Raw genomic sequence first — 21,972 nt, forward strand, 5'->3', positions numbered from 1 at the left:
CTGTGCCCCCAGCTCCCTCTCCCTCACCTCCAGAGGCCTGTAGTCACGTCTGATCTGCCCATGGTTATATCTTACCAGCAGGTGGTTTTCTCTCAGGACTGGTGGCCACATTTCTTCCAGCCTTGGGGATATGTGGCTTCTCCTGCGCTGCCTTTGGGGGAGATTCCTCATTGCCAGGGTAGAAAACTAGTTTTGAGGGGTTTTTTGTGGCCTCTATTGAAGGTAGGTTGGGAGCAGAAGTAGCCAGCACCCAGCTTCCTGCCTATTAAGGCACTCCTCCTCCCCTGGTGGTGCTACTGCTGGCCTCCCCACTTGGATTGCTTCCTCAGTCTTGGAGGTCTCCATGTGTATATTTTCAATCATTTTCAACCTAGCCACCTCCTCCTGTAGCTTTCCCACCTGCTCCCTGAGGGATTCTACCAGTAGGAAACTTTCACACTGGATGACCTCTCTAGCCTGGCTTTCTGTGATGGGGACTACAGGTCACAGTCTCTGCAAATCCACACCATAGAGTCATCCATGACTGGGTCCTCTGTCTGGACACAGGAGCAGTGTAGGCATTGGCAATGTGGCCTTTTTGACCCATGCCCCCTCGTTAACGCACAGGGGGCATGGGTCAAAGATGATTCAGGATCAAGGGACAGGAGGCTAGAGCCTTGCTAATGCACTTAACTTAACTCAGTTAGCAGGCCTCTGGCCCCCACTCCCACACAATCCCCAAACACACAGTCCCATATAGGCCACGCTGTAAACTTTAAGCAAGCCAAAAGAAAAACCAAACAGAAACAAACTCACTTACCCCAAGAATTAGTGTTTGCTCTTTCAGCAGGGTATATCCCTCTCAGACTCCGCTGTTTGCAGCCCCCTGTTCAGGGAACAGTTATGTCATGTTTTGGTGGGGGTTTTTTATTGCTGCTCTTACCTTTTCTGTATCTGACTCTTTTGTGATCTATAAAGTTGTGTACAGTAAGCAGCTGCTTCCTGGGGCAAAAGAAATCCTGGAAAGTCAGTCATTTGTCCTCATCTTTTCTTCCTTTGGATTTTTTTGGAGGGAGTGTGGGGAAGAGCTGCTCTGCTTTGGAGAATAAATACATACAATTTTAAGTTGCAGTATACATAAGTATTTTTAGATTTGGCTCTGTGATATTTAATGTCATAGTTCAGTGTTTGATATTTTATATCTATTAGTTAGAGCTCAATCACTAGATTGCACATTTTTAGGGCCTCTACCGAATTCACGGTTCATTTTGGTCAATTTCATAGTCATAGGAATTTAAAATTTAGTCAATTTTATGGTTTCAGATGTTTAGACCTGAAATTTTGTGGTGGTGTATTCATGGGGGTCCTGACCCAAAAAGGGGTTGGCTGACTCTCTCACCCCCACCCCACCCCCCAGCAGCTGTGCAGGGGAAGAGGAAATACCATCCCTCCCCAATCCTGCCAGGACTAGCAGCTGGAGCTCGATTTATGGTAGGAGCCTCCACCCTCAGTCCTGCCCCTCTTCACCCCCTCCAATAGCTAGATTTCACAGGGGAGAATTGATTTCGTGGTCCGTGACATATTTTTCAAGGCCATGTATTTGACACAGTCTGAGCTAAATTGATAGTCTGGGCATTATAATCCCTTAGCTCTGTTTTCAGGAGTTAACTGTTTAATTTAATAAAAGCAGAAAAAGTTTTCATTCATGTTTGTCTGTTTTTATGTTAATTACCTTTTTTTAATTGAACAAGTTAGTGATAAAATCATGCTGTACTAGAATAGAGGGTTGTAGGCAGTCATTCTATAAATTATCCAGCAGATGGCAGTGACTACCCAGTAAAATTATACCTGTAAAAAGAGCTATCTACCAACTCTACCTGTAATTTTTCCCTGTTTTGGGAGCAAAGGGGGAGTTTTGTTTTTTGGTGGTTAGTTTTTTGGTTGTTTTTTTGGTGGTTGGTTTGTTTTTTGTTTTTTTTAACTCCCAGTTTAGGGGAGAACCATGGCTTTGGGTGTCTGTTACTGAAAAATAGAAGGTGCAAAGAACTTTGAGGCATTATTAGGCTGTCAAAAAGGTATAAAGATGGGTTAGGCCATTCTTACAAATCATAATTTCTAGAGTGGGGAAACACAGTTTTGCGTGGTATTTAAATTGCATGATGTCACTCTTCATTATGCATCAGTTCCCAAAGGCACATTGCTTTTTAAATTTTGTTTACAGTCTTCGCCCAAAATGCTTGAAACTTTTAAAGGAGATATATATTTTAAATATAACATCATTATATTTAATTAAAAAACAGCTTCAGGATAGCAGCTATTCTTGTGTCTAAAGGAAGTGTTAATTACTATTATCCGATAAAACAACAACAGTACAGGTTAAAACTTATTGTATGGCAAAAAAAATTGTTGCAGTTGTAACTGAAGCAAAGACAAATTTAGTAGAATTTAAATAGTGCATTTTATGATCTGTTTAATCCATGAAAACAGTTCTTAATGCTATACTAACAAATGCCTTGAACTTATTTGGAAATGACAAATTGTAAGGAAAATTGTCTCCTTTGAAAGTTGGTGGCAGCATTTTGTAGAAACAGATCTTTTTTTAAAAAAGATTCACCAGTCATTTTCTCCTGGGTGTGTCTTTTTTTGTTTGTTTTTTGTTTAATATATATAAAATCCCAGGTACATTAAATGCCAAAGAGTTGCATGAGTGTCCAGCATGAAATGTTAACATTGTCTTTTCCCCTCTCTTTCTACTATTCATTTTCATCCACGTATTTTTTGTTTGCCATCACTTTTTTTTAATACTTCATGTTAAATTAATTTGGAAACATCCTAAGCTGTGCAACCTCTACGAGTAGTAACAGCGGATACCTGTCTGTTTCACTATTTAGTCCCTCCTCCTATGTCTCCATCTTCCAAATCTGTGAGTACTCCAAGTGAGGCTGGAAGCCAAGACTCTGGTGATGGTGCTGTTGGATCTAGGTATGGTAACTTTCTTAAAACATTAGATTGTTAAAATGATGTTAGATATGTTTGTAGGTTGAGAAGTGCTTTAAAATAATATTGAGTTAGTGTTAACTTAAAATTTGTAAACTTCTAAGTCAAATTTTATATGTCTAAGTCCTTTTAAGATAAACCACATAACATCTCTTGTTCTACAGCAATTAATGTTTTTTACTCTAGTGATTATGTAAAACCATTTTATCCTCTGATTCAGATAATTTTCTTGGAATGTATTTTATTTAAATACTGAAGCTGCAAATAAAATGTGAAATGAAACTTTGAATTTCTTTTTAATTTTAAGATGAATCAGATATGTTTGTTTCTAATGGACCGATAGTTTAAAGTGGCTGGGAGGAAAGAGAATGTTATATCAAAGGGATGTTTTCACTGTCATATGTGCACTTTCTTCAGATAGTAGGTAAATTCTCATAATAATTTGCTCAGAAAATCTATTAATTGGCAAAGAGATTAAGGTATTATGCTGCTATCAAATATGTTTTTTAACTTATCACACTATATGTTTATATTATAGAATAACTTGTTAAAACATAATCTTCTAGATTTCTTTGTGTGTGCTTGTACATGAGTTTTGCTCCTTTTTGAATAAGTTTAAATAAGATGTTTGCTATAATATTTATCAGGATGCACATATTCATGTCTTCCAAATGCTTGTGTTGTGGCTGATGTGTCATTCCCATATTTTGACAGGTTTCAGAGTAACAGCCGTGTTAGTCTGTATTCGCAAAAAGAAAAGGAGTACTTGTGGCACCTTAGAGACTAACCAATTTATTTGAGCATAAGCTTTCGTGAGCTACAGCTCACTTCATTGGATGCATACCGTGGAAACTGCAGCAGACTTTATATATACACAGAGAATATGAAACAATACCTCCTCCCACCCCACTGTCCTGCTATCACCAGCAGGAGAGTGAATTTGTGTGGGGGGGTGGAGGGTGAGAAAACCTGGATTTGTGCTGGAAATGGCCTAACCTGATGATCACTTTAGATAAGCTATTACCAGCAGGACAGTGGGGTGGGAGGAGGTATTGTTTCATATTCTCTGTGTATATATAAAGTCTGCTGCAGTTTCCACGGTATGCATCCGATGAAGTGAGCTGTAGCTCACGAAAGCTCATGCTCAAATAAATTGGTTAGTCTCTAAGGTGCCACAAGTACTCCTTTTCTTTTTCCCATATTTTGCATACCCCATGCTGTGAAGAATGACTGCTTGAGCCCCATTATGTATAGTTTAAAATGTTGCTATTTCCACCAGCCTAACTGTGTAAAAAAAAAAAAAAAAAGTGATTATTTTCATAACCAGTTAGTGGCATAAACAAAAGTTTAGGTTGTTGCTAAAAAATGAGCCGTGACCAAAATTAGGAGAATGTAACAGATCACTAACATGGAGACACATTGCTTTCCTGGCTGTTCGTGGACACTATGCCTCTTGAATGCTACTTTGTGTTTAATATTTCATTCAGTCTGCATGGATAAAGCCCACTTTTGATGTAATAAAATATCCAGTAATATTAGTCTTTCATTTAGTAACAACCAGATTTTAAGTAGTACAGTTCACATGTGACATGAAATCTGTGAATCGTTTGTATCATAATCCATTGGGTGGGAGGGTTATTCTCTGCTAACATTATTTTAATCTAAAATATTTGAAGATTAAATTCCATTCATGTGTAATATTTAATGGTGAAGCGAGTATGAAACATGTTTGACATGAAACAAACTTCACATGTACATTTTATGGTGAATTCATCTCTAACTAATGAAAATATTATAGTCCTCACCATTGTGTATTCTGCACGTGCAGTTACATAAATGCATGTCACATAAATGTAGAGTAGGCACAGGTGCTTGAAAACTGAGAGAAAATAATACCGTGCACTTCTATAATTTCATCCATATATCTCAGTGTGCCCTACATGTTAGGATTAACAGCAATTTACAGAGTTTGGAAGTACAGTACAGCAGTTTTCCCATGTTGCAGGTGAGGGAACTGAGGTTTAGATAAACAACCTAATTTGCTGATGATCAAATAGTGAGTCAGTGGTAGAAAAAGAACATAATTTTGAGCATTACATTGGGAGTCAGAAGAGCCAACCACCAGACAATACTTTCAGATAATTTAAAGTACTAAAATATCTGCCTCTATGTATAGTATATTAGTACATATGGACTCTTGGTGAGACACACTGGTATTCAAAAAATCTTGAATTTGGAAAATCATTCTGCAGGAATAGTTTAGTATGATCGCCTCTAGAAACCATGTTAAGGAGTTAACCAGTTTCAGAGGCCCATCAATGTGCCCATATCATTACACATTATCTTTTGGGATGTAGTTCTAAAAGTTTGATACTGATCTGAAAATGTAAAACTGATCCTTCTGTTTTTTTTCTCCATGTTTTTAACCCTTTAATCCCAACATTCCACTTCAGTTGCATGTTGAACAGCTATGTGATCACATGATCACAGTGCTTCTCTTACGCAGCAACTCAGTTTACAAAGATTGTCTTCCTGGTTAGCTTAGCATCTCCTTTGCATTTTTACCTCTCCCTTATGGTGGTTGGCACACAGCTGCATTTCTTAACTACCTGATAAGCAGTAAACCACTGTTCAAGCCTTATGTCCACTGATGCTATCAGTTTACCTGACTGCTTCTCCTGTCCTTTTCATCAGTAAACCATTTTGCATACGTGCTTCTTCTCACCCTCAAGTTGCTGTGTTTATTGCAGCTCTTCTGCCTCTCTTTCCCACTCCCTATGTTTCTCAGGAACATTCAGAATAAAAATTCAGGGCTTTGCATTTCTAACTAAATCATTAATGAAAGGTTCATGCCTTTTTTACCAAAACTTGCAACTAGAACAACCTAGTACATAATTAAAGATACATAAATTTTAATTTAATATTTTTACCACACTGTATTAAACTATTGGGAGCAACTTTACATCTTTCTAGGAACTCTCCAGTTACACTGGAAAATAACTTCAGTCTTCCTAAAATAATCATATGGAAAAACCTTTTATTGATCTAGCATACAAACATATTACATGTTCTTTATTTTTAAGCTTCTGATACAAAATAATAGTAAACTTCTCTACAAAGTATGGTAGCATATACAAGCTTACTAAAAGCAGATGTTCTGCTGCTAATATTTCACGTACGTTTGTTTGAAATTGCTTCTTTGTGCCCTGGTAGAGTTAGAAGTAGACACCAATACTGGATGAAGTAGATTTCCCTCCCCCCTCCAGGCAAGACTAAACTATAAAGAAGGTCCTATTTTATATAAGTGACCTGTAACAGATCCATTCCACTTCTTATTCCTATGTACTGTGCTGAATACTCACTATTTTGAAACGTTTTAATATAAAGCCCACTGTTTTCTACGATACTGAATATCTTAAATTGGCTTTAAGTCGGATGACATTTGTAAGCCCAAGGCAGTGCTTAACCCATAATTACAGCAGTGTCACATCTTGGAAACTCTAGCAGTTCTGTATCCCAGTGGAAACGCATTTTGCTTCTCTACCAAAAAGTTTGTGTGTTGACTCATTTCCTTTACCAATATGACAATTTCCTGCACATATTTAATGCTTTGGGCAAGATTGCAGTACATTAACAAACGTGACTTCGTATGACATAACCAAATTTGTATAGCTTTAAAATGAAGTTTAAAGTTTAACAGTTCCTAAGCTGTTTCAAATGGATTTTTATTCATTTGGCTTTCATTTAGGCTACTTTTGTCAGCGATTCTGCAATGCTTTAATTTCCCATCTCTGAAAGAATTGAATGTCTCTAATTGCTCTGAATTGTATGTTTGTGTTTAACTGTTTTATACTTATTGCATGTATTGTAGCATTGAACATTCACTGAATTTCCACTAACTGATATTTTGTTTCCTTTGAACAATGAAAAAACTGTAAACTTACAGTAGCTTTAACATTTCATAGTGTGTATTTGCTTCACTAATCTCTGGCCTCTTTTGCTAATGCTGCATGGTTGTTCAACCTACGGTATCAGGACGCTGCATTGGGATACTGATCCATCAGTTCTTCAGCTCCACTCTGATTCCGATCTGGGGTATTTCATAGATTTTATATTCCCTCTTTTGTGTATTTATAAATATACAATTTTTATATATATACTCCAATATGAGAGCTCTTTTTTTTAAAAAATGAACTTTGTTACTATTAAGGGAACACAAGTTCTGAAAGTAATCAAAGTTCATGCTCTCCCTGGGTTTAGTGCAACTGGCCTATAGTAGGCAATTTCAGTCTTACTGTGATTGCAAGTTTATCATTTTTCCAGCAATATGTTTCAGTCTTTTAACTTTTTATCTACATCTTTTTTTTTCTTGGCAAGACAAACTATAAAATGTCATTCTATTGAAATAAAATAACTACACATTTTAAATATATACAAAATGTGTCTAGTATAAGAAAAGATGGGAACTTATTGTTTTGTGGCTAATGTATCATGAAGTCTATTATAAATTGTAAGCTTTTTCATTAAGACCCACATCATGTTATAGAATTGTTTGCCTTCCAAAAATTAAAGAAAGAATGTTAGAATTTTTCCTTGAGCCTGTTTAGTCTGTAATGAATTTTTTTAAGTGTGGGAGAAGATGATGGAAAGATTAATATTCATATACTGCTTTTTATTGCTGGATTATTGGACTAGTGATTAATATACAAATTGAAGTTAATAGGGGTTTTTACATAAAAGTTCTCCTGAGGTGGGTCTAACTTGCAATATATATATATATTTATATATAGTGTGCGTGTGTGTGTTGCAGTTAGACCCATTTTGTCCATGTCAGTATTGTAAATGAGATCTTGTTCTCTCAATTTTTCTTGTTAAATCTTTATCTTTAAGTTCTTTAGTATTCCGTTCCAGGATATTATACTACTGTTTGGGAACAGACTTACAGTTCTAAGTCATAAATAATAGGTTTGGGAGAGCTAAGGAAATGGCCAACATAGTTAAATGGACTGGCAAACAGTCATTAATTGCAGAATAATTAAACAATTTTGCAAGCTATGCAATCTTGGAACCCTGGTCCTGCAAATATCTTTCATGTGAGCAAGGAAAACAATGGTAGTGCTCACATGAGTTTGGTTTGTAAAATAGACCCTTTAGCCAGTGAAAAAGAGCCTTGTCATACACTAAGATTTAGCAAGCCTTGAAAAACACTTCGTGTGAAATCAAGAAATCCAGATATCTTTGCCTTTTTTCTTTTTCTTCTAGTCTGTGTGTATAAGCCAGACACCTTTTAAAAAATAAAGATAGCATATCACTAACATATATAGCATTTTTCAGATGATAGCATCCTTTGGATTTAAACTTGATTTTTAGAGTGTGGAGTGAGATGATGCCTTGCAATCTGAAACGCCTTATAACTTAATCATGATTGTATTAAAAATATCAATTGTTCTGATGTCTCTGTTCATTTTATTTAGACGTGGACCTATTAAACTTGGAATGGCTAAAATTACACAAGTTGACTTTCCTCCCCGAGAAATTGTTACATACACGAAGGAGACTCAAACACCAGTTATGACTCAACCAAAGGAAGGTGAATGTTAACTTATACTACTATTACATGTATTTTTTCTGGTTATTAAAATGTACCAAGACTATTCTAGAAGGACAGATGGAGATCAGTCATTTCTATTTGATGTTTTATATTTTACAAAATAAATAGTGTTTCAGAGCTGGACATAGTTAAGTGTAAATTGATCTGAGGGATGACTGGTAATGTCTTGAGTCCATACACGTCTTTTTAAAGAATGTCATCCTGCATCTTGTAATTAATTAAAGGAAACCTATTAAGCACTCGTATTTTCCTCTCCCAAATACACAGTTTTCTAGAAGATTTACTATATTTATTTGTAGACTTCCTGATGTTTAAGCAATGTAGAATGTGTTCCATGCACATTAACGTAACAAAATCAGTTTATTTGAAGGCTTATGTTTTCTTAAGCTAAGAGTCAAATATGTGATTAGCATATGCAACTCCTATTCTCATCAATGGAATTTTGATCAATGATTAATGGCAGTCTGTGTCCCAACACATAAAAATCAATTTATAAAAATAAGAGTCTTTGAAAGTGGCATTTTTCTGTCAACTGCTAGTGATGCCACTCTCAAAGACTCTTATTTTTATAAATTGATTTTTATGTGTTGGGACACAGACTGCCATTAATCATTGATCAAAATTCCATTGATGAAAATAGGAGTTGCATATGCTAATCACATATTTGACTCAGCTTATGGCACAAACTGAAAAGAGTTGGAAATTTCTAAGTTAAAGCTTCGGTTGTAACTCGCTGTCTTTGCAGGAAAGAGATTTTTTTAAAGAAGATTCAGTGGGTTAATTCACTTGCTGTTAACCTTTAGAGACCTGGGAATTCGATCACAAATGACAATATTTGGTCTTTGCCTAGTCCTTAGTTCGTATCACAAAAACACTGAATTGTTCAGTGTGACTTCCTGCCTGATCTCTGATGAGAAGTTCACTATGAGAACATAAATTGAGGGCCTAGAATTTCAACTTCCAATTTTGTATTTCCTAGCTTTGTTGGGGTTTGTGTTTAATTTTCTGGCATCTTCTCAAATATAGATAAAAGCTATGGGCAATGTGTTCATTTATTCTGTTAAATTTATATTTTACAGGATTTAGTTCTTAAATCTTTTCATTTAAGAATCACAAGCATATTGTCTGAAAAGGTTTGATGCAGAATGTATAGCACTCTAGCTTGCATCAGTACTTTTTAAACATTTGGCAGTGGTTTATGTTGAAGTCACTTATATTAGAAGCACACCTCTATAGAAGAGAAATGAGAAAAAGCAAGTCACAGTACTACTACCTCTCTGTTGAAAAAGAGCTTTTCTTTCTTTTCCCCCCTGTTTTGCCTCATGTAAGGGAATCCAATATACGTTCCAAACACCTAAGAGGGCAGGTTTCTAAACTTGATAAACTAGAGTAGAAGAGGATTTTTTCCCTGTATTTAAATGGTTTGTTTTATTTCCCCACAAAAATATATATAGACCTAGTATTTATTTTTATTTATCTGACAAACTGAAATATGTACTAATATTTCAATAAAACGTATTTATTGAATATTCAATATATTGCCTACAGATCACAGGCAAATCCATTCTCTTGTGAACAAGCTTTCTATCCCTTCATATGTGAGGGTTTTTAAAAATACTTACCAGTTCAAAGGCTTTTCTGTAGTTTCTTTTCAGTTTTTGAATGGTGGCGTCTACTTGGAGCACTGGCAAAAATGGAAGCTGAATGCTTGTTTTTCAAGGGTACATCAGTAGTGACATCAGAGGAATCACATTGTTCTTCAGGAACTCACTAGTTCATGAAAATGCTGATTTCCACTTTAACTGTTCTTTATTTATGAGGTCGTCTCAATTCTGCCTCTAAGAGCTTACAGTAGCAAGAGCCATATAGGTGTGCATTCACATTCTACGTGTATTGCGTTGGGCATGGTGTCTGCTGTCAGTTTTCAAACTCTCCTCCACTCTCGTGGCATCATGTAATTCACTGTTCTGGTGTGATCACAGCTGGGTGGCATCTCAGAATTTTTCAGTGATGGAACAACTTTTCCTTAAAGAATCTTCTTGTCTGAAAAAAAATAGGAGTTTATGCAGAAACTGTATGTAGGAGAGTTTACTTTTTTGAGAGTTCTAAAAGTAAGTCTGCTAAGGGTTGAGTGTGTCTCTCTTTAACATGGTGTTGCTGCAAATTTTGCATAGGCTGAGAGAAAATTAATGAACAGATAAAATTTTATCTCTTGGATTGCATTCTTCATCCAAGTATTTTACTAATAATCCTCATAAGATGTTCAAGCAGTAAGTAGATATTCCTATTTTATAGATGGGGAGATTGAGTCAGAGGTTAAGTAATTTATTCTATTCTCTTTTGCCTCCAAAACCATGAATACTTGGATTAGAATTCATGATTTTCAGATTACCTGTGCTCAAACAAGCTTTAGTATTTCAGAGTGATTTGTATACAATTTTATTTTAGAAATTTGGGTGGGGAGGGGTGTTTTAAAACTGGCAACTTAAGTGACAAAAGGGGAACTGGATACATTGAACTCAGAGTTAAACCTGAAAATCCATCTTAAGTCCCGTAACATACATTTTTAGAGGATTAAAGATGACTTAACTCTCAAATTCTGTACCCTCATTGACTTTCCTGAAAATAACCACTCCTTTGCCTAGGAAGCTCCCTGTAGCATAACTATGCAATACTGCTCCTTCCATCCATTTGTATATCTAGACCACTGAATGAGACAGTGTGATGGAACATGCATTGAAAGTACCACTGGTTACCTTCTAATATAGTCTAGAAAAAGGCAGTTCAGGTTTTTCAAAGATTAAACTTGAAACATTCTAAAGGAAGAATGCTATCTTGAAATGTAGTGAATTTAAAACCGACTTAAAATAGTTTCAAGTGCTACAACTGCCCCTTAATTCCTCTGCATGTTTTGGTGGTTTTATAGTCACTCTTTTCAATTTTTACAGATGTTTTTCTCTTCCCTATTGCTATGAAATCCACACAAACAGTGAAACCTGACTATATGCAAAGTAAACAAATAGAAAAAAAATCTTTTCTGTAACCTTTCAGCTATACTAATTTTGTTTATATATAAAAATATTGGACAAAAGTGTATTTAAATTGACAATATTCATTTAAATGTGTTTTTGGTGACAGAAATAACTTCTGTGTTGACACCTTCTACATCAGGCTCCCTTTTCATGCAACTTTGGGAAAGTCCATACTTTTGGAAAACAGCATTTCCTAATGGAAAGACTGCAAATATTAAGTGTGAGATTCTTGGTTTCATTATTTCTATTGTGATATGCAGTGTTGTAGCCGTGTTGGTCCTGGGATATTAGAGACACAAGGTGGGCGAGGTAATATCTTGCATTGGACCAACTTCTGTTTGGAGAGAGAGATGAGCTTTCAAGCTTACACAGACCTGAGGAAGTTCTCTGTGTAAGCTTGAAAGCTCATCTCTCTCTCCAACAGAAGTTGGTCCAATGCAAGATATTACCTCGCCCATTTTGTCTCATTATTTCCAAATAGCTTCTGGCTCATGGAACACAGTCCCAGGGAGTAGACCACAGTTCCAGGGGAAAAATTGCCCTTTGTTACTTTTAATCTATCAAGGCAATTTTACCTATAAACTGTAATAACCCATATAACTATGTCAAAAAAGCAAGTGAGCTACCAAAGTTCTCATTGTCTTCCGTCTTTCTTCCTTCCATGTTAGTCTTTCTCTTTTGCTTTGCCTCTTTTTTCCCACCCCCTCTCATTTTCTTCCCTTTTTCAGATTCTCACTGGAAGGTGGAGAGTTAGCACATGGGTTGTGTGCTGAAGTGCTTTACTTACAATGCCTGCTGTGTGTGAAATTGCCTGAGATTGCATGATCCTTGTTAGTTTTACTCTCAACAGATATGCTGTAGTTAAAGAGCTTTAGTTCAGGAAAGTGACTGTGAACTGTCTGCCTCCCACTGGTGATTACAAGAACCCTCCCTTGGACACTATAAACTAGGATGGGTGGGTGCAAGCAAACTTAAAAGTTCCTTGCTTCCTGTTCGCTTGAGAACTACTGCTTTAATTGTATTGTTTAATCTACTGGTATTGTGAATGTGCATCTCTCAAAAGTGACTTGACACTTGTATTAAGAAATGGGACTGATAAATTTGCTTTGAAGCCTGAATGTCTTTTTCATACGACTTCTTTCCAAATACATCTTTAATAAATAACTGGGAATTATGTTCCCGCCTCTTTAATATGGGGACTACAAATAATACTACAGTCAGAAAGTGAAATTGCCACAGCAAACTGGAGTCTTGAAATGTGGGATGCTATGGTCATAGTTTTTTCCTATCTAAAATATCTAAGAGGATACAGGCAAATATGTACGCATGAGTTGTGTGAGTCTGGTGAGAATGGAGCACCTTTAGTTCATGTATATCTTTTCAATTATCACATTTAATCTCTAGGCGGTATTTAGTTATGGAATTTCTAGTTCATAGTGTTTAAACTAAGTAGCAAGACTAAGAAGTATACTTGAAGCTTGTTCTGTTTAACATAGGGTAACTTGATATTACATAGACTAACAAAATGTTCTGTATACAGGGAACCATGATGATGAGAATGTGTATTGGAATCTCCTTCATCTGTATACTCAAACTATGTCTGTATTAGAAGATCTGACTATACAGTCAGAGGCAGTCACTTCAGAGTTAGGGTTGCAACTGAATTTCCATTTATAATCCTAATTTTGGCAGTTCCCTCAAAAATCCACAAATGAAAATTAGCAGGTTAGATCCAGAGCGGAGGTCAATTTTTTTCTATAAAATGTGTGGTGAATTGGACACAGCATTTCTCAATTATGACATCCTAAAAAGTGTAGTTTAAAACAATTTTGGAACTCCATTTAACATGTTTCCTTTCTCTCAAACTCTCTGCTGCCCATGCCTCCTCCTCACCCCAAAAAAGAGGAAAGAGGCAGCCTTACTGGACTCCCCCAGCTCTTCCCTAGGTGCTTGACTTTGGCAGGAAAGGTTGTGAAAGTCAAGCAACCAGAGACAGTTCATTCAGCCTTATTCTCTGTACTTGTCTACGTGCTACGTATACAGCATGGTGTCTGTATTTTTTAGCTGTAAGTGTTTTATCGTGTGTTTTGGCCAGTGGTCCTTGTTTGTACATATAATTTGAAGTCGCATACCTTTTCTGTGGATGACTTACAATCTCAGGTCCTTTCAGAATGGCTGAAGCCTCATTTCTCCTCTTTAAGCACACTGGTGGGGTGTGAAGGTTGATAAAATGGTTGACCTGAGTTTTAATAATAATTAGTGTCTTTCATTTGAACATCAAACTTGAAATTGTACAGATCACTTAACCCTCAATGAAATAGGTCGAAAAGGGGGCACTTCTCTGAACACTGCCCAGTATGGAAATTAAGACCAGAAATTAAGACGACCCTATCCTATAGGAGGATTTAGGTAGGTCGACAATTCCAGTTTGGTAGTTACTGTTCTAAGATATAGGGGCTAAATGAGGATCTTGACTTTACATTTCATCTGCAAGTCAGTACAGTGCCTCCTTATGTCATGCCCCCGCACTTGGTCCAGTACTGATTCAGATGGAAAAGTGTCACATACTGAATCATGATTTTTTTGACCATGTTCCATTTTGCTTGAAAGTCTTTCCTCCAAGCACTAGCTGGCCTCATCTATCTCACTTCTGTTATAGGAGGCCTGTGTTTATGAAATGTGACCACATCCAAGCCGGATGTGTTGTAGCTGCAGGCAATGGAAGGCATGACAATTGTTCACCTATTGTTGTATAGCTGTATTATGACCTCTGAGTTCCTTAAAATAGTGATGAGAAACTCAGTGTCTTGGAGAGATTGGAAATCGTTCTCTTTTGCTTTTCATCTGACACACTAGAATAATATAAGCATAGCTCTCAACATGTGTTTTTTCAATTTTGTGACTAGGATGAAATAAATAGTCTTTTAAGAGATTCATTAATGAATGTTTTGCCACAGTTTTTCATACATGCTCCCAGCAACACAGCAGAGTACCTTCTTTTCTTAATTCTTGGTCCTAAAATGATGTAAATTCAATAAATGCTAAAACATAAGCAGAATTCCAGAGTACAAAACAGACTTATAAAGGAAGTTTACTAAACCTTTCTTCAGGTTGCACCTACCACTTGAAGATTTTGTGTGTCCACAAAGTACTCCTAGTCTCTGTGTAAAAAGTATAGTCTAGAAGAAGTGAGCAAAAACCAGATGGAAGCAAACACAGCACCTAACACAGTGGGGTCCTGATCCATGGTAGGAGTCCTTGGTGCTATGGTAATACAAATAATAGATAACCATTGGGGAGAGGCAGCCAGACATTCTCAATGGAGGGCCTTAATGTTCTTGAATTTGCTCAGTCCGGGACCTTGGCGCTAGAGTAGCCTTCCTGTGGTGGTCAAAAACTAATCCAGCTTTATGATGTAGGTCAAATAAATCTGTTTTAAAACATTTTTTAAAAGATAATGAAAAAGCACATTTTAGACTAATATTGCAGTAATTCACAATTTTTTCATATTTGTGGACTGTTTCTTCAGCCAGATCTTCTCTTATGGATGGTCTCCCCCCCCAGTGCTAATCCCACACCTATGCAGTAGCTATAATGATTGATAACCTAAAGTAGTATTAGAACAACATAAAGGAGATGAGATGAAAATAAACTTGTTCCAATGCAACAAGTATGTTGTCTTGGTAACATTCTCTCCTTATTTTGTTTTTGTTACCTTTCCATAATGTAGAGTATTGAATTAATTCATTCCTTTGTACTAAATCTGCCCGTTGCCTATAATTGCCACTGAACTAACCTAATCTATCTGGGTCATTTTATAGTTTTGGGCTGTCCTCTTGTGATTTGCTACCCATCAATTTTTATGGTGTCAGCAAATTTGATCATGAAAGAATTTTAATACCAGGGACACCTGACAAAGACTTGATATGATTCATGTGTAATGCAAACAGGAATAGGCATCCAAGGGAATTCTGCTTAAACACTGGCTCATTGTTAATGGATGCTTTCTGGGATAGGAGGCCCACCTCTTGTTTTAAATGCCACGTTGCACCTTTGTCATGGAAGCACTTATGGACCAGGGTTTGAGAAACACTGATTCTGTTAGACAAAAGATAGGATGTGGCTCATTTATTGTTAAATGTTTAAATTGTGTGTGTATATACACATGCCTCGACCCTGCGTAACCGGCATAAAACAAATTCTTAAAACTAGATACAGTAGAACCTAAGTGTTATGAACTAACCGGTCAACCACACACCTCATTTGGAACCAGAAGTATGCAGTCAGTCAGCAGCAGAGGCAAATGCAGTACAGTACTGTGTTAAATGTAAACTACTAAAAAAATAAAGGGAAACTTAAAAAGAAAAAGATTTGACAAGCTTAGGAAACTGTTTCAGTGCTTGTTTCATTTAAATTAAGATAGTTAAAGGTAGCATTTTTCGTCTGCATAGTAAAGTTTCAAAGCCATATTAAGTCAATGTTCAGTTGTAAACTTTTGAGATAACAACCATAACGTTTTGTTCAGAGTTACGAACATTTCAGAGTTACAAACAACCTCCATTCCCAAGGTGTGTGTAACTCTGAGGTTCTACTATACTGTGCTGTATCAGAGCATTACAAAGTGACTGTAAAGCTGAAAGGAGCAGCTGAGGATTCCCCTGCTGTGAGGGAATCCTTGGCTAATCTATAGTTGAGGTAGCCAGCCAATTTCAGCTTTCCTCGCTCCCATCAGAGGGCATATATCTGGAGCACGGTGTGCTCAGGTGACCTTAACCTTAATGCAGGGGGTGTTAGTGGTAGCCAGAGAAAGTTAGTCCAGTCTTTAGGCTGGACTTAGTTGTTGTGCCAGGTCAGCCTCTGGACAGGCCCATGATTTGGGGAGACGGAAAGATGGCAAAGCACCATGTTGGCTTCCCCTTAGTTGTTTGAGCCAAAGGTACTCCAATACAGCAGAGGATTGAACGTAGGATGTCTAGTAAGAAGTCAGGTGACAGTTTTTCTCTATAACCATCTCTCTTATAACATCTTCCTTTCAGATTACTCAGACAACTGGAACTTCACATTCTAGTATTTATTTCTAGGTATAGGCTAACTTACAGCACCGCCTTTCATTCCATCTCTCCAAAATACATCACAAGTTTGATGTTGAAGTAAAAACTCACCCTACATTCAGAAAGTAAATGGGGGAAGTGTGCAGGCTGACACACTCCCTGAAAGTTTTGCAGTTCATGTTTGTTAGGGAATTCAGAGTGATTTCCAATGAGTGAATTGCTGATAAGCAGTAGAATAGAGTATTGCACTAATAAGTATAATATACAGGAGTCTGGGGAGAAAGACCCAAAGAGAAAAAGGTATATGTGAACAGGTAAGTATTATAAACATGAAAATCAACAGAAGATCTGTATAAATGTGAAAATTAGCAAAGAATTACACTCAGTTTCTGCTTGGGACATTATTTAGTAATGTATTTCCTCAGAACCAGATGGACTTGGCTTATTTCAATAATTTATTGCATAGATGGGACACTTTTGATGTGTAATATACTTAAAAACTGGGAACCTCTTAATTTACAATTATTGTATTCCTTACTCTTGTAGATCATAAAATTAATGTATTTGCAGTCTCTGTACAGTAAAGTGCATTTGTGCAAGTCATATGTAATTATTTGTTAACTAAAGACAATATTGCTGTATTAGCTCCACACTAAGTATTTGTAATTTGTTATTGGTGACTTATAACTGCTTAATTATTAGTTTAAAAAAATGCATAAAACTTGTATGATCAAAATATTATTTGGTTAAGACTGATTATTTTAACTCAGGTTTTAACTATATTTAACATCCGCCTGTAAGGCCTCTGGGTGCTACAGCAATACAAACAACACCACATATAGTATTTATATATTCCAACTGTACTCTTTAAGAAATAGTTTAGTTTTATATATGCCTTTAGTTCCCAGTACATGCTATAAATATACAATGAAATACAGAAGGAAAACTTAATAGGAAGACAACTTCATCTTAACAAAAGCCACCCATTTCACAGATGATTTAACTTTGATTAACCTACTCAGCAACAGATTACTCAGACAACTGGAACTTCACTCTATAGCGTTACTGCTAGGTGCAGACTAATTTACAGCACTGCTTTTCTTTCCATCTCACCAAAATACATCACAATTTTGATGTTAACTCAAAGTAAAAATTCAGTGGTTCATTAAATCTGGTTTTAGCATTCATTGACAAGAGATTTGTCACTTTAAAAGTAACTGCTACTTTTATGCACTCTTTACTCTTTAAGGTTTATAACCTTAGATCCCCTGTCAGGAAAAAACATGGAGTTAACCACTTAGAATATTGTAATGAATATTCATCAATAAATTGATGTGACATACAGACCAGTTTCCAGTCTTCATGATCCTGTGCAGTTTTTAAAGTTTTAACTGCTTTATCTTCATCTTTTTTTGGGGAAAAAAGGTTAGCATTTTTAAAAAAAAACTAGAAATTGTATCAGATGTATTGCTAACTTAAATGGTATAAACACCCAGCAGATAAAGTTGTCAGTAATGAACAGAGGGGAGGCTGAAGTAGAGGAGGTCATCTCTGCAAAAATTCAGGCTAAGATGATAGGTTTTTGGGTTGGTGTGATGCATTTAGATTTTAATGAGTACTTAATGCATTAGAAATGGTAAACTGTTTTTCGACATTAGAACTTTTAATACTTTTTAGTGTGTGTTGCTATTCATCATATTGTATCACAACCCCTGCGAACACTTAACACTTGGACCATTATTGTTAAAGTAAGAGGTGGTGACTGGGGGGAAACGAGTTGGAGGGGAGGGGAGAATAGGAGAGGAAAGGACATTTTAAAAACTTAACTCTGATCCTTCCTGTTCTCCAGTGGATTCTGGTTGTGTCTTTAGATTGTAAGTTTCTCTTGGTAGGGACCATTCTTTTGTTAACAACTTGATATACGTTTTAATTTTCTAAGCTTTTATGTTTTAATTCAAGATTCTTTACTAATCCATTTTTTATATATATAATAGTGTTGCTTAATGTAAAGTAACCACAATAGAATTAAGGCTACAAGTCTTATGAGCCAGGGGGATGTTTGTACATATGTAAACCTAAAAATAGGACTGAGTCATCAAAAGCCCTGATAACTTAAAGTATTGGAATAATTGCTGCTCTACTATGTCTAGGACTCAGCTGCAGCAGTAACTAATAAGTTGACAACATATACTGAGAGTAATATGAAGGAATTTGGATCTCTCTAATATACACCATCTATGTTGAAACATTAAAAGGGAGGAGCAATCTGCTACAAGATCTTTTCTGTAAAATATGTAGATTATGAGGTCACTTAGCACTAAACAGCTGACCATCTGCATTTGTTAGGAATTTGACTCCTGTCATTGAAAATGGTACTTAAAATCAGTGTGATGCAGCAAAGTTGGGATGCATTTTCTGATTCATTAAATTTAAAGCTAGAGTAGCTGTCCAGAGTGACCAGAATCCAGGTCTCTAAATATAGGGCATTTTGTTAACTGCAGCAAGATTGGTTGGGGAAACAAATATTTTTACATAATTAAATTTTCATTGTACATCAGTTGTCTTGCAATTTGCTATTCTCAGTCATATCTATTAAATATAAATTTATCAGTGTTCACACCCACAGTGACTGGACATTAGAATTTCAGTTTGCTTTGAACAGTACAGTTTAGAATTGCTACAAGTTACACAGTTTTCAGATTAATAGTCAGTTGTACATGCGAATCCATCTAAAAAGGAGCAGTGTCTTTCTGTTTCTCCATGTGATTATTTTGCGCAAAAAAGCTTTTTTTTAAGTAGCACAAAAGCTGTAATTGGCGTGCTTTGTAAGGAAGTGTCAATGTGCAAGAGAGTGGAGATCACTAAGAATTCTTTTACGCGTTCTTTCCCCTTTGCACCACCGCCTCCTCAGCAGGGTCACTGAGATCACTAGCTTTTCTTGAAATGGCCATTTTCACTGGCAGGTGCATTATACCCTGTATTTTCAGATTGTTTTTCCATTCTGAATGTTTGGCAGGTTGATTGCTCTGGCTGCATTGACAGAGAAAGGGCTGACAAATGCGGTTGGGCTGGCTGAAAAGACAGTGATTACTGTTTTCCTTTGTGGCTGATTGAGGCCCTTGAAAGGAAAGATTTTAACCTTCACCATTTGGTTCAAAAGTATGAGCATATATTGAAATCATTCATGCCATTTATCCTAGTTCTGTAAACTTGTCAGAACGTAAAAATCGCTCAATTTCAAGTAATGTACGATTGGCATACGTCATTATCATTTTGATTAAGTTGGAGTTTGTATTATTGTGAGCATTATACAGTGTCACTTAAAGCTTTCTTTCCTGCAGGTACAGTTATATTTTTATTGCCTGTACTATGGAGTTAAAAAGACATTCAGACCTCTCTAAACCTATCACTATGTGTGTGGTTTGGCAGCTGGTATGGCCTACAAGCTGTATTTTGTTTAGAGGGTAAAGGCTTGTCTGTGGACCTCCTGGAGTGCTGGTAATTGCACAGGCTTGCCATTGGGGAAAGACATGATTGGAAGCAGTGAGGCAGAAAAATGTTGTGCCATCCCATTGCCACCTCATAGCAGAGACACACAATCCCAGCAGTACCATCTGGTTGTTGCTATCTAGTCAGCTGGCCTGGCTGCTGGGAGCATGGCTTGGCAGCTGGTTTCCCATCCCTTGACCACTCTTTTGTGTGTGTGCTCGTGTGTGTTTTTTGTTAGAGAACTTTAAACATGGGTCAGAGAAACGTCTGTGACAAACAAGTAGAGTCCCTGTTGAATACTGTCTCGTTACTTGTGATGAAGCATGCTGTAGACTCCTGCTGCCATTCCCTTATAGACAGATGACATAGCTGTTTAACCAATAAAAATAGTCTTTTCAAAAACTTACCTTAGAAAGGAGAGGAAGAAAAGACAGGAAATGCATATTCCACAACACTAAGTAATTTAAAGTTATTTTCTGGTTTACAGTATTCAAAGGATAAAATGTAGTAATGTAAAAAGTGCTGTAAACCTTGTCAGTATTCAGAACATTAACATTTTACCTTATTCATTGCAATTAGGGAAAACACATTTTGCTTTAAAATTCTCATTGCCAAACATGATACAGATAATGAGACTTGCATTTAGAATGACAGAAAAGAAAATGTAATCTCTCAGCTATTATCTTTAGCAAAATTTGCCTCTCAGAATAGCAACCTGAAAGCTAATGTAAGTCATCTTTATGCCATATGAAGACCCATTAGACACTGATGGTTTCAGATCACAAGTAAGCAGCAGCTCTGTAGGCTATTTTAGACATTTGATTTTCTTTATTCTGCAGCATTAATGTGTCAGCATGTTACATAAAACTGTGGTACTTTCATATTCTGTCTGGAATGATAAATGCTTATAAATTTAGAGATTTCCACTGTGAATTCTCTACAATTGCTTATGTATTCTGTTTCAGTTTACACAGCTACGCAATTTGGTATGACTGTTGTATACTAAATAGTGGTGTAGATAATGTTCTGATTAATATTCCTTCACTTTAACCAAACATTATCCTTTTTAAGGATTACGTTTTAGGAACTGCATCAATTTATGTAAAACTATTCCATATGCACAAATGTATTTACTTTTGTATTGTGTGAAACTGGATGGAACTTTACTGTGCTTCTCTAGGACTGTTATTAAGTATTTTGCTGTATCATTTCTTTTCAGATGACGAAGATGAAGATGATGTAGTGGTACCAAAGCCATCAACTGAACCCGAAGAAGAAAAAACATTGAAAAATGATGAAGAGGAGGAAGGTACAACTCGCTTTAGGACACAGTATTAGGCATTGCAAATAAAAGGATGTTTAGGCATTTTAATGTAATAGTTTTTTTTAATCAAACTGACATTTGACTTTTTAGCACCTTTCTGTAAACAAAAATATGAATAACTTAAAATCCCATGTAAAAATTATTAAAATATATGGATATGAAAATGTTTTTTTAATTTGAAAAATATTTGGGTTTTTTTTCATAAATTTTTAAACAGATAAGAATGAACTTTAGGAAAATCTAACCTTTTTTTCCCTCCCCCCAGCTGCCCCTCATGAGCTTACAGAAGAGGAAAAACAGCAAATTTTACACTCTGAAGAGTTTTTAAGTTTCTTTGACCATTCTACAAGGATCGTAGAAAGAGCTCTTTCTGAGCAGATTAACATTTTCTTTGACTACAGTGGAAGAGATCTGGAAGACAAAGAAGGGTAATGTGGGAGTATTGAGTGCTTTACTGTGTTTACTATATTTGTAACTGAAAACGTGATC

At 36.3% G+C, this 21,972-nt stretch overlaps 1 protein-coding gene across 2 annotated transcripts in view; it reads left to right on the forward strand.

The window, feature by feature from the left end:
* DYNC1I2 (dynein cytoplasmic 1 intermediate chain 2) overlaps nt 1-21,972 on the forward strand; it is a 43,117-nt gene that overhangs the window by 12,681 nt on the left and 8,464 nt on the right. For both annotated transcript variants that reach the window (XM_077829959.1, XM_077829958.1), the window contains exons 4-7: nt 2,871-2,961; nt 8,451-8,566; nt 21,379-21,468; nt 21,749-21,911. In XM_077829959.1, the coding sequence (XP_077686085.1) occupies nt 2,871-2,961; nt 8,451-8,566; nt 21,379-21,468; nt 21,749-21,911 (460 nt within the window). The remainder of the gene's footprint in view (nt 1-2,870; nt 2,962-8,450; nt 8,567-21,378; nt 21,469-21,748; nt 21,912-21,972) is intronic.

This window comes from Eretmochelys imbricata, chromosome 11, assembly GCF_965152235.1.
Source record: "Eretmochelys imbricata isolate rEreImb1 chromosome 11, rEreImb1.hap1, whole genome shotgun sequence".
Taxonomy (NCBI): domain Eukaryota; kingdom Metazoa; phylum Chordata; order Testudines; family Cheloniidae; genus Eretmochelys; species Eretmochelys imbricata.